At 36.1% G+C, this 13,548-nt stretch overlaps 1 protein-coding gene across 3 annotated transcripts in view; it reads left to right on the top strand.

Annotated features, from left to right (window-relative positions):
• The first annotated feature begins 218 nt into the window (after nucleotides 1-218).
• Nucleotides 219-13,548, top strand: part of LOC126741653 (myotubularin-related protein 13) — an 81,189-nt gene continuing 67,859 nt past the window's right edge. For 2 of the 3 annotated variants that reach the window (XM_050448182.1, XM_050448181.1), the window contains exons 1-12: nucleotides 220-658; nucleotides 2,249-2,322; nucleotides 2,399-2,554; nucleotides 2,607-2,738; nucleotides 2,789-2,913; nucleotides 2,966-3,139; nucleotides 6,128-6,290; nucleotides 6,343-6,587; nucleotides 12,488-12,561; nucleotides 13,053-13,210; nucleotides 13,270-13,359; nucleotides 13,424-13,545. In XM_050448182.1, the coding sequence (XP_050304139.1) occupies nucleotides 604-658; nucleotides 2,249-2,322; nucleotides 2,399-2,554; nucleotides 2,607-2,738; nucleotides 2,789-2,913; nucleotides 2,966-3,139; nucleotides 6,128-6,290; nucleotides 6,343-6,587; nucleotides 12,488-12,561; nucleotides 13,053-13,210; nucleotides 13,270-13,359; nucleotides 13,424-13,545 (1,568 nt within the window). In that variant the 5' untranslated portion in view covers nucleotides 220-603. Of the gene's footprint in view, nucleotides 659-2,248; nucleotides 2,323-2,398; nucleotides 2,555-2,606; nucleotides 2,739-2,788; nucleotides 2,914-2,965; nucleotides 3,140-6,127; nucleotides 6,291-6,342; nucleotides 6,588-12,487; nucleotides 12,562-13,052; nucleotides 13,211-13,269; nucleotides 13,360-13,423; nucleotides 13,546-13,548 lie in introns of all 3 variants that reach the window. The other variant, XM_050448180.1, reaches the window with a different exon arrangement.

The raw sequence follows: 13,548 nt of genomic DNA, 5'->3' as shown, positions 1-13,548 counted from the left end.
ACTTTTTCGGAAAATTTCAAAGTGCTCTTATTCCCTTAGTTTTAATATTAACTAAATCCTCGTTGGGAGCAACATTCTAGAAACAACTAGCATATCAATTTTTATGCTCTGTGTGAACAAATATTCGTTCGTAAGAACACACCCTTAGCCAAATCAGCTGTTTAGAAGAGAAGCCCTTGTCAAAAAATCATCTGACACCTGTCAAAAACCCATCTGACAGGTGTCAAAGCGGGTCGAAACATGCTCACCTAAGATGGCGAAGAATTAAATAAATCAAAGCAAAACATTTATATGTTTAGAAAATAGGAAAAATTCCAGGGGTGTGGCTGTTAAAAATAATAATTATAGAAAGCAATGCACGGGATAATCGGTTAGTTTACTCGAGGAATTCCATTTTTTTTTTCAATTTACATAAATTTAACGAGGCCACAGTGGTAATTATTATTGTGCTGGAGGCTGGAGATAAAAGTTATTAAACTTTGATCGTTTACTGCTACTGCTGGCGGAATTCATGAGTAATTTCTTATTTAAAGTGATTGCTTAGTATTAAACATGACAAGTGGAGGAACCAATGTTTTGCAGGATTTGTTTTGTTAATAAACAATGTCCAGGCTAGCAGATTATTTTGTTGTTGTGGGCTATGATCACCAAAAAGAAAGTAAGTTTACTCCCATACGTTAGGACACCAGGGGCACACTAAAAAACTCCTATTTCCTACATATTTATTCATAATAACCATTAATTGATGCCTAATAAAATCATTAAATCACTAAACTGTTTGACTCCCTTGTTGCTAAAAAACTGTACAGTGATTGTCGTGGTATACTTAATAGTGAGCAACATGGTTTGATAAAAAATAGATCTATCAATACAAATCTTTTAATGTACATAAATTTTATTTTAAGCAATATGGAGCAAGGGTGTCAAGTCGACTCTGTTTATACTGACTTTTCCAAGGCCTTTGATAGAGTGGACCATAATTTCTTGGTTGCAAAGTTAAGGGCCTTGGGAATTAGCGGTAGGGTAGCTGATTGGTTAAATAGTTTTCTAACTGATAGAATGCAGAGAGTCCAAATATGGTAGTTCGGTGTCTAGACCTATAATTGTTTCATCAGGGGTACCTCAAGGGTCACACTGCAGTCCCCTTCTGTTCAATTTGTTCCTATTAGATTTACCTCAAAATATAAAAAAATAGCTTGGTACTAATGTTTGCAGATGATGTAAAGATATTTCGGCCTATTAGAACAATGACTGATGTTAAGCTTCTTCAGGAAGACATTGATAATTTTTATGGCTCAAGCAAATCATATGGCCTTAACGTAAAAAAATGCTATCAAATATCATTTTCAAGAGTAAAAAGTTCTATTTCTTACAATTATTCCATCAGCCATACTAACTTAAAGGTTACCGATGAAATGAAGGATCTTGGTGTTGTATTGGACAGCAAATTATCATTTGATATTCATATATCGGGTATTATCTCTCGGGCTCATAGAATGTTGGGTTTCATCGTACGGTCTAGTAAGGACTTTTCAATTTTTACGATAAAGAAACTATATTGCTCACTAGTTAGAAGTGTTCTGGAGTATTGCTCACCTATCTGGAACCCTTGTTATGTAACTGCAATTGAGCAAGTGCAGAATAAGTTTCTTCGTTATATTGGTTACAGGTGTGGTTATATCAGAGATGATTATTCTTATAGTGAATTAAGATCGCTACTTAATATTGATACTTTGGAAGGGAGGAGACTAAATCTTGAAATTCGTTTACTTCACAAGATTATTAATGGTGTAATTGATTGTCCAGATCTTTTAAATCTAGTATGTCTGAATGTATCTATAAGAAGGAATCGGCATACTAACGTTTTTTATGTTCCTTACCATTCTACAAATTATGGCAAAAATAACCCTATTACAAGAATGTTAAATAATGCAAACTCTATGATTTTTTTGGAACTTCAGAGGCAAGATTTAGAGGATCTTTAAGGCATATATTGTGATATATACTTTCATTTTTTTTTTTGTATAGCAATGTATATCTATACTGTATTTAGTAATTAGTTCTATTTATTGTAAAATGGCAAGTCCGTAAATAAATAAATTAGTTTCATCTGCCAACACAAATTTTATTTACAAAAAAGTGGGTATTAGTTTAAAAATAGCTTTTTTTATTTTTATTTCACTATCCACCTGGAAGACCTAGAAGTGTAGATTATAAATTAAGTAATTCCAACAGTTTGCCTTTTTAGGAAGTGGCATCATCTTACAAAGATTTCCTGAAAAAGACTGGCCAGACACTCCATTTATAGAAGGAATAGAATGGGTAAGAACTTAAGGATTAAAAATAGTTTAAAATAATTCGGCCTCATTTATCACTACAATCTTGCTTTCCATCATAGTTTTGCCAACCTCAAGGATGGACCCTATCCACAGAAAGGCAAGAGCCAAGATTCTTTGTCTCTGTCTTGACAGATATGGATGCCAACCGCCATTACTGTGCCTGTCTGTGTTTCAATGAAACTGTCTCTATAACACCTAGCAAACCTGTAGATGAGGTACCTAATTGTCTAAAAATACTAAATTTCATTTTATTCTCATCCTTTTTAGGAAGAGGATACAATTGAAGGAGACTCAGTGCTCCTTAAACCGATTATTCCATCAATATCTCATAGTAGCATTATGTATGCACCCAAATGTCTTGTGTTAGTCTCCAGGTTGGACTATATTGAAACTTTTCGGGTTAGTAGATTATGTTAAACAATTAACAAATATCATGGAGTTTTTTTCAGAACTGTTTGGGCATAATTTATTGTGTCTACATAGAAAACATGCCTGTGCCTCTTGAGACTTTAGTTGGTAACATCTTGGGGTGTATACAAGTACCTCCTCCTGGGGGACCTCAAGTACGATTCAGGTAATAAGTAACTTTCACTGTATATCTATTATACTTATTTGTCTTTTTTTAGTATTGGTGCGGGTGATAGACAGGCATTGCAACCACCTCTTTCTCCTTCACTTCCAGTTACCCATACCTCTGTAAATTTACTTTTTCAGCAATTGGGGATCCGTAATGTTTTGACATTGTTTTGTGCCATAATGACTGAACATAAGATATTATTTCACTCTAAGAGTTACAATAGGTAAGTGTGTGATATGTTATTTTATATTCCGGGTAAGATTCTAGGCATTTTCATATTAGGGACTTAAGGAAAATAGATTAAGGGATTTCTTAGTTTTTCCAGGCAGATGAAGCAAACTTTGGAGACTTTTTTTTAAACCATGGTTGTACTGCCGGGAAGAAATAAGTCATGAATTCATTTTTCTTGCAGGCCAAATTGTTTTTTTTGAACTATCCCATGATCAACTGCCTGGAAGAAATAAACTATTACTTTAAGTATGTTTGCTTCGTCAGCTATAATTAATTATATATGGACAAATTTAGGTAGTGAAAATATAAATTGCCAGTGTACAAGTTTACTGATCAGCATATTTGTCAGTAGTCAAGCCTTGAAGATCTTAAAAAATTAAATGTGGTATATTTTACTTGAGAAAATATTTCGCTAGGTTTAGACATCAGTGGTTAAATGGCAAAATATCATAGGCTCTGAAAATAAATTGGCAACATTGCATTAAGGAATATCAAAATTTTAATAACTCTTTTTCAATAGTCAATATAAAAAATGATTGGTAAAAGGTATTAAAAATATCAGGGAAAAATATGAGATGCCTGCATTATATTGGGCAATTTTCTTTGAATCTAAAGAGAGAACCTTTAGATATACTATTTTACTTCTAATAAATCCAAGGAATCTGGGTATTGTGTAAATGAGCTCAGAGAAAAGTATAATACCCTTCCTCTGAATTAAACTCCTTATTTCATATTACTATAACATTGCAACCAAGCTAGCCCAAGGTATTTCAAGCAAGTATGGACCTGACGAATTTATGAATAAAATAACAGTTAAAGATACACTATTCTTTAGTCCAACAAATTATTTACAATTATCCTAAAGGATGGGATTAGCTGTCTTTGAGGATTTTTTTTGGTTCTTCCAAGAAAGACTCTAGAGTCCCTCGCAGATGTTATAAATGATTCTTTTCCAGCCTGTCTTAAAAGAGCAGTGATTGTTCCTCTACACAAAGGCGGTGACCACAATAATCCATCCAATTGTAGGCCCTCTATTATTATTTAAAAAACCTGTACTAAACAGTCTGCTGGAATTGACAAGTATATGAAGAGGGTTTCTGATAAAATATCCTTTCCCCTCTGCTTATTAATAAATCAGTCTGTTCCAAGACTTGGGCAGTGTTCTTTGTGGTTCTCCTTCTTTCCTTGTATAGTTTGCTGATAATAAATCATGTGTCAAACAAGAATCACATTAAATATTGCAAATCCCACTGCTCTGAAAAGGCAGACATGGTGTAATGAAATATTATTAGTTCCAATCAAAACCAACTTTATTTACTTTCAAAGTAGGAATAACAAAAATAAGAATACGGTGACTCTGTCTATCAATGGAATTAATATCCAGCAATTAGGTACAAGTTTTCAAGACTTACTATAAATAAGAACCTGGACTGGGAAGAAAATATCATTTGCATAGGTGATGGCATAATATTCTATTGCTCTCATGCAGAGGATATTTGTCATTCAAAAGGCAATAATTAGGACAATATGTGCATCATACTTTGGTTACCATTATTTAAAAAACTCGGCATAATGTCAGCATACTCTCTTTACATATGTAAGATTTCTTGTTTTACATTAAAAAATTTGATATAATTATGATTAAGCGAGAAACGTGACATTTTATTCAGTAAAAGAATTTATTCACTATTCAAATAAATTAGGGGTCCGAGGGTGGTCCCAGAAGTACCCGACCCAATAAGGAAAACTTAAAAAAAAAATTATTCGAGATTATGTTCGATACCCTTTTTATAATAAGAACTGTCTTGCGCCTCGAAATAGCCATTAACTGCAGACATCACTTCTTCTTTATCGTTGGAAAATCTTTGACCACTACTGAGTCAGTTTTTTAAGTTTGGAAACAGAAAATAATCTGAGGGGGCTAAATCTGGCGAATAGGGTGCACGAGGTAGCAATTCAAACTTTAATTCGTTAATTTTGGCCATTGCAATAACGGATTTGTGAGCTGGTGCATTGTCTTGATGAAGCAACACTTTCTTCTTAACCAAATGCGGCCGTTTTTGCTTGATTTCTTCGCTCAAACGTTGCAATAAGTTCGCGTAATACTCGCCGTTGATAGTTTTACCTTTTTCAAGATTTCCGATCATCCAGTACCGCTTTGTGAATTTTCTTTAAAATTTCTGGAGTCGTCAGCTCATTCGGTCGACCACTGCGATGCTCGTCTTGGCAGCTCGTGCGGCCTCGTTTAAACTCTGCTATCCAATATTTTACTGTTGTTAACGAAGGAGCAGACTCACCCAGAGTAGAATCCAGTTCAGCTTTTATATTGGTTGGTCTGAGGCCTTTCAAATAAAAGTATTGTATCACATAACGATGACCAATTTTCTCCATTTTTACAAATTCACTGAAAACGTTCACTATTGATGGCTGCCAAACAAATACTAAACAACGTGGCGTCTTCAAACTTGAAACATATGCTTTATAGATTAATTGTATACTTTCTAATACACTGATATTTTTCAAATTACTATCGACATCTCTAGGTTAGGCTGGGTACTTCTGGGGCCACCCTCGTATATCCCTTTAACTACCCTTATTGCTGATCCATGTAAAACGGAATTTAATGTGTGTATCTTTTATCAAAGAAATGTAAATTGGTTTGTAAACATGAAGGTATTTTTCTTTTACTCCTTTTATTTCTCTACAAAAGTACAGCGTTAATTTAATCTTAGTTTTATTTTTTAGTAGGAAGTTTTGCAATGTTTAGATGAGTTTGGTTAATCAACCAGTAATATATTATTTTCATTTGAACACTTAAAATTAATTATTGACCACGAAAGGCCTAATAATAAGAAAGAATGTTCCATTTACATTCTAAGTATATCCAACTTTTGCAATGACTGTTCTTAGAATAATGAAACTCGTGGCATAAAAGAAATTTTATTGTTCTTCCTAAACCAAATTATGTCATAATTTCCAGACTAACAGAAGCGTGTAGAGCCTTAACAGCACTGATGTACCCATTTCGATACACCCACGTTTATATCCCACTGTTACCCGCCCCGTTAATCGAGGTTTTATCTACACCCACCCCGTTTGTCATGGGGGTGCATTCGTCCCTGAGGGCCGAAGTTGCCGAACAGGTAACTGAACAAAATAAAGGCAACTTCTTGGCCACAAAACGTCTTGTTTCAGATGGATGTAATAGTGGCGGATCTGGACGGCGGTTCCATTATAATCCCAGATGGTATTTCGGTACCGTTACTATCCGAGCCGTTATTTACCAGCATACAGGAGGCGCTCAGTTTAATATTGCAACCGGAACTGAGTTGCGCGGACCACGCTTTTCCCCCGTTAGCGTTAAGGGCCCCGCAAACGATTATGCTGGATAAGGAAATTCGGGCGGTTTTTATGAGGACGTTCGCGCAGTTGCTACAAGGGTACGTATGTGGGCGTTTTATTGTTTTTAAATCGATCTAGGGTATTAATTGCAACGAACAATAGTTATAAATAGAAAAACCTAACTGTTTTACTGATTTATTATCCGAAAATAGTATGAAATGGAATTAAATGAATTTTGTTTGTGGATGATTGTTTACTCATTACTGATTTATTTGATCATTTGATACTACATACAATAGAATCAGGAGAAAGAAACTGATAATCCTAACTAACTTACTTAAAAGAGTAAAACTATTATTAAAAAAAACCTAATTACACACATCTAAAACTTAGGCAATATAATAACCACAAAAGTACCAACAAACAGTACAGACACTGACTAGGCAGGAGTGTTTTTTGGCATGTTGCTAAATTCGTTGGTATTGTAGACGACAGTTTTAGTCTATTTTTAAATATATTGAAGTTATCTATTCATTTTAACGAAGCAATTATAACGATGCCCATTTTTGGCCTCAAAAACGAGGTCAAAAAGTGACAGTTTCCGAATTTCCAAAGTGCTCTCATTCCCTTATTTCTGATCGAATTCTGTTATAACCCGGTATTTTCGTGATCTACTCGATGAGAACAATCCGCTGGTATAGTTAGTTCGAATTCGAAAAAAAAAATTTTTCTGAAAAAAATCCAAACGGGGGAGTATACCGGAAAAATGAAAAAACCCAAACTTTGAAGGCCGATATCTCGGCTTCTATGGGAGCTATCCGGAAAATTCCAACGGTTTTGTCTTAGTTTCGTCGATCTGAATGCAACGAGACCATCCGCAAGGTCGTAGCTTTTACGATAGCCGAGATATGGCATTTTTGATGCCCATTTTTGGCCTCAAAAACGAGGTCAAAAAATGACTTTTTCCGAATTTTTAAAAGTGCTATAATTTGACTTGTTCTGGTCGAATTCCGTTATAACCCGGTGTTTTCGTAATGTAAGTGATGGGAATAAGCCGCTAATAGGGGTTTCTATAGTTATTTTTGGGTTTCAAGAAAATCGATTTTTCGCATTTTCAAAGCGCTATAACTCCCTTAGTTTTTCTCGAAACTCATTATAACCCGGTGTTTTCGTGTTGTAGGTGAAGGGAACAAGCCGCTGGTATAGTTAGCTCAAATTCGAAAAAAATCAATTTTTGGTGAAAAATTCGATACGGGGGGGTATACCCTAAAAATGAAAAATCCCAAACTTTGGAGGTCCATATCTCGGCTTCTATGGGCACTATCGGGAAAATTCCAACGGTTTTGTCTTAGTTTCGTCGTTCTGAATCCAACGAGACCATCCGCAAGGTCGTAGCTTTTACGATAGCCGAGATATGGCATTTTTGATGCCCATTTTTGGCCTCAAAAACGAGGTCAAAAAATGACTTTTTCCGAATTTTTAAAAGTGCTATAATTTGACTTGTTCTGGTCGAATTCCGTTATAACCCGGTGTTTTCGTAATGTAAGTGATGGGAATAAGCCGCTAATAGGGGTTTCTATAGTTATTTTCGGGTTTCAAGAAAATCGATTTTTCGCATTTTCAAAGCGCTATAACTCCCTTAGTTTTTCTCAAAACTCATTATAACCCGGTGTTTTCGTGTTGTAGGTGATGGGAACAAGCCGCTGATATAGTTAGCTCAAATTCGAAAAAAATCAATTTTTGGTGAAAAATTCGATACGGGGGGGTATACCCTAAAAATGAAAAATCCCAAACTTTGGAGGTCCATATCTCGGCTTCTATGGGCACTATCGGGAAAATTCCAACGGTTTTGTCTTAGTTTCGTCGTTCTGAATCCAACGAGACCATCCGCAAGGTCGTAGCTTTTACGATAGCCGAGATATGGCATTTTTGATGCCCATTTTTGGCCTCAAAAACGAGGTCAAAAAATGACTTTTTCCGAATTTTTAAAAGTGCTATAATTTGACTTGTTCTGGTCGAATTCCGTTATAACCCGGTGTTTTCGTAATGTAAGTGATGGGAATAAGCCGCTAATAGGGGTTTCTATAGTTATTTTCGGGTTTCAAGAAAATCGATTTTTCGCATTTTCAAAGCGCTATAACTCCCTTAGTTTTTCTCGAAACTCATTGTAACCCGGTGTTTTCGTGTTGTAGGTGATGGGAACAAGCCGCTGATATAGTTAGCTCAAATTCGAAAAAAATCAATTTTCGGTGAAAAATTCGATACGGGGGGGTATACCCTAAAAATGAAAAATCCCAAACTTTGGAGGTCCATATCTCGGCTTCTATGGGCACTATCGGTAAAATTCCAACGGTTTTGTTTTAGTTTCGTCGTTCTGAATCCAACGAGACCATCCGCAAGGTCGTAGCTTTTACGATAGCAGAGATATGGCATTTTTCATGCCCATTTTTGGCCTCAAAAACGAGGTCAAAAAATGACTTTTTCCGAATTTTTAAAAGTGCTATAATTTGACTTGTTCTGGTCGAATTCCGTTATAACCCGGTGTTTTCGTAATGTAAGTGATGGGAATAAGCCGCTAATAGGGGTTTCTATAGTTATTTTCGGGTTTCAAGAAAATCGATTTTTCGCATTTTCAAAGCGCTATAACTCCCTTAGTTTTTCTCGAAACTCATTATAACCCGGTGTTTTCGTGTTGTAGGTGATGGGAACAAGCCGCTGGTATAGTTAGCTCAAATTCGAAAAAAATCAATTTTTGGTGAAAAATTCGATACGGGGGGGTATACCCTAAAAATGAAAAATCCCAAACTTTGGAAGTTTATATCTCGGCTTCTATGGGCACTATCGGGAAAATTCCAACGGTTTTGTCTTAGTTTCGTCGTTCTGAATCCAACGAGACCATCCGCAAGGTCGTAGCTTTTACGATAGCCGAGATATGGCATTTTTGATGCCCATTTTTGGCCTCAAAAACGAGGTAAAAAAATGACTTTTTCCGAATTTTTAAAAGTGCTATAATTTGACCTGTTCTGGTCGAATTCCGTTATAACCCGGTGTTTTCGTAATGTAAGTGATGGGAATAAGCCGCTAATAGGGGTTTCTATAGTTATTTTCGGGTTTCAAGAAAATCGATTTTTCGCATTTTCAAAGCGCTATAACTCCCTTAGTTTTTCTCGAAACTCATTATAACCCGGTGTTTTCGTGTTGTAGGTGATGGGAACAAGCCGCTGGTATAGTTAGCTCAAATTCGAAAAAAATCAATTTTCGGTGAAAAATTCGATACGGGGGGGTATACCCTAAAAATGAAAAATCCCAAACTTTGGAGGTCCATATCTCGGCTTCTATGGGCACTATCGGGAAAATTCCAACGGTTTTGTCTTAGTTTCGTCGTTCTGAATCCAACGAGACCATCCGCAAGGTCGTAGCTTTTACGATAGCAGAGATATGGCATTTTTCATGCCCATTTTTGGCCTCAAAAACGAGGTCAAAAAATGACTTTTTCCGAATTTTTAAAAGTGCTATAATTTGACTTGTTCTGGTCGAATTCCGTTATAACCCGGTGTTTTCGTAATGTAAGTGATGGGAATAAGCCGCTAATAGGGGTTTCTATAGTTATTTTCGGGTTTCAAGAAAATCGATTTTTCGCATTTTCAAAGCGCTATAACTCCCTTAGTTTCCTTAGTTAGTTGTCCCTAAAAATGAAAAATCCCAAACTTTGGAAGTTTATATCTCGGCTTCTATGGGCACTATCGGGAAAATTCCAACGGTTTTGTCTTAGTTTCGTCGTTCTGAATCCAACGAGACCATCCGCAAGGTCGTAGCTTTTACGATAGCCGAGATATGGCATTTTTGATGCCCATTTTTGGCCTCAAAAACGAGGTCAAAAAATGACTTTTTCCGAATTTTTAAAAGTGCTATAATTTGACTTCTTATGGTCGAATTCCGTTATAACCCGGTGTTTTCGTAATGTAAGTGATAAGCCGCTAATAGGGGTTTCTATAGTTATTTTCGGGTTTCAAGAAAATCGATTTTTCGCATTTTCAAAGCGCTCTAACTCCCTTAGTTTTTCTCGAAACTCATTATAACCCGGTGTTTTCGTGTTGTAGGTGATGGGAACAAGCCGCTGGTATAGTTAGCTCAAATTCGAAAAAAATCAATTTTTGGTGAAAAATTCGATACGGGGGGGGTATACCTTAAAAATGAAAAATCCGAAACTTTGGAGGTCCATATCTCGACTTCTATGGGCACTATCGGGAAAATTCCAACGGTTTTGTCTTAGTTTCGTCGTTCTGAATCCAACGAGACCATCCGCAAGGTCGTAGCTTTTACGATAGCCGAGATATGGCATTTTTGATGCCCATTTTTGGCCTCAAAAACGAGGTCAAAAAATGACTTTTTCCGAATTTTTAAAAGTGCTATAATTTGACTTGTTCTGGTCGAATTCCGTTATAACCCGGTGTTTTCGTAATGTAAGTGATGGGAATAAGCCGCTAATAGGGGTTTCTATAGTTATTTTCGGGTTTCAAGAAAATCGATTTTTCGCATTTTCAAAGCGCTCTAACTCCCTTAGTTTTTCTCGAAACTCATTATAACCCGGTGTTTTCGTGTTGTAGGTGATGGGAACAAGCCGCTGGTATAGTTAGCTCAAATTCGAAAAAAATCAATTTTTGGTGAAAAATTCGATACGGGGGGGTATACCTTAAAAATGAAAAATCCGAAACTTTGGAGGTCCATATCTCGACTTCTATGGGCACTATCGGGAAAATTCCAACGGTTTTGTCTTAGTTTCGTCGTTCTGAATCCAACGAGACCATCCGCAAGGTCGTAGCTTTTACGATAGCCGAGATATGGCATTTTTGATGCCCATTTTTGGCCTCAAAAACGAGGTCAAAAAATGACTTTTTCCGAATTTTTAAAAGTGCTATAATTTGACTTGTTCTGGTCGAATTCCGTTATAACCCGGTGTTTTCGTAATGTAAGTGATGGGAATAAGCCGCTAATAGGGGTTTCTATAGCTATTTTCGGGTTACAAGAAAATCGATTTTTCGCATTTTCAAAGCGCTATAACTCCCTTAGTTTTTCTCGAAACTCATTATAACCCGGTGTTTTCGTGTTGTAGGTGATGGGAACAAGCCGCTGGTATAGTTAGCTCAAATTCGAAAAAAATGAATTTTCGGTGAAAAATTCGATACGGGGGGGTATACCCTAAAAATGAAAAATCCCAAACTTTGGAGGTCCAAATCTCGGCTTCTATGGGCACTATCGGGAAAATTCCAACGGTTTTGTCTTAGTTTCGTCGTTCTGAATCCAACGAGACCATCCGCAAGGTCGTAGCTTTTACGATTTGACATATCGGAGGACGATCAGGATGAACTTCATTGCATAATTGAGCAGCTTCTCTTCGAGTACGTGTTGTATCACCAAATCCAACTATTCACACTGAATTTCTATTTTTTTCTCGTTCCGTTAACTTTAACATTGTGAAAACCGCAACTTTGCTCGTACACTTTACACTTGACAATATCTGTTTGGCGTACAACTCTCATACAGTTTCTATGAAAACACACGGTCACCAGCCAACAATAAAAAAACACGAATGAATGGAATTTTGCTCTGTATAAAAATTCTCATAGATAAGGTGACTTGTAAGGTGAACTTTAATAATAACGTTTGGTCATCTTTTTTTTTATGTTGACTGTTGACTTTAGGTATAGGACATGATCCATGAAAAATACGTAGAATTCCACGCGAAATTCAAAAATGAAATAAGAAAAAGGTGCTTTCATTTGAAAAAATTAAGTTGATGGTGGTAATTTATTTTTGAGCAACCCTGTATATACAAACTTCACGTACAAAAATGCGCAACTTGAAATAAAAATCGACAGGTCCGAGCGTTTTTTTTTCGAACATACCTCTGAATTTTAAATGAATTTAGACATAACTTTTGGGATGCACTGTATGTAGTTTTAGATAGAGACTTAATTTGTATTTTTTGGATTTTTAGATATCGGAGTTGTCTGACGTTGATTAGGATTCACCCGAAACCAGTCATCACTTTTCATAAAGCTGCATTTCTAGGTGAGTTAATAATTTAATTTTTTTTTTAATTAAATGAGGAATTAAAACTGCACTAAACATACAAATTTATAGGAAAGAAAACAATATAAAAAAACTCATATGAGGGGGACCATTTGAATCCTTGTAATGAACACTTTAAATCATCCAATTTTCCCATTTTGTTTAGTAGGAAACTACGGAAGCTTTTCATTCGAAATAAGATTGCTCACATAAAATTTAAAAATAGGAAGAATCATTATTAAAAATTAATGTAAAAATTTTCGTGATGAATGTTTTAGGTCACATATTAAAGTTTCTGATGGTCCTTCTTCATTTTGGAAAAACCTCAATAAATTATGTAGGTCTTTAAGATTCAAATACGTTCCTAAAAACTTACCTAAATTAGGCCTTCATTAGGGCATTAAAAACAGTAAAACTAATCCCCTCATAAAGCATGCAACAAATGACAATTTTTACGCACATAAGATATTCTATATTCCTTACATTTTTAGGCGAGCGAAACTTAAAAGAATGTGATTTTACAACTAGAGTGTTAGATTGTATGTTTTTCACCAGTTTCGTGTCGGAACGAGGGCCACCCTGGCGACCCTGCGACGTATGGGACGAGCTCTATAGTAACCTGAACGATTTACTGAAAAAAGAACACCAGGTACAGCGCATCATAAGATTTCCACTTAAAAACACGCGCGTTTAACGCAACTATTTTAGGATCCCAGGCTCGTATTGGTCCATATTCAAGAGCTCGCCGCGCAACTTTACACCAACGAGATACCCAATCCGCAGTCTTACGCGCAAAAGGTAAAAAACCGTCGGTCCAGTTCGAAATTTCTCTGTTGTATTAAATTGTTAGTATTGTTTAAAGATTCCAGTGCCCCCAGATGGCGCATTCGCCAGAATTCACCAGCCGGCCTTGCCAACGATTAACGTGGAACTGGTGCAAAGTATCATTAACGAAGGGATGACTAAGAACGACTTGAAAACTAGGTG

Source organism: Anthonomus grandis, chromosome 10 (assembly GCF_022605725.1).
Source record: "Anthonomus grandis grandis chromosome 10, icAntGran1.3, whole genome shotgun sequence".
Classification (NCBI taxonomy): Eukaryota; Metazoa; Arthropoda; class Insecta; order Coleoptera; family Curculionidae; genus Anthonomus; species Anthonomus grandis.
This window is presented reverse-complemented; position numbering and strand designations above follow the sequence as displayed.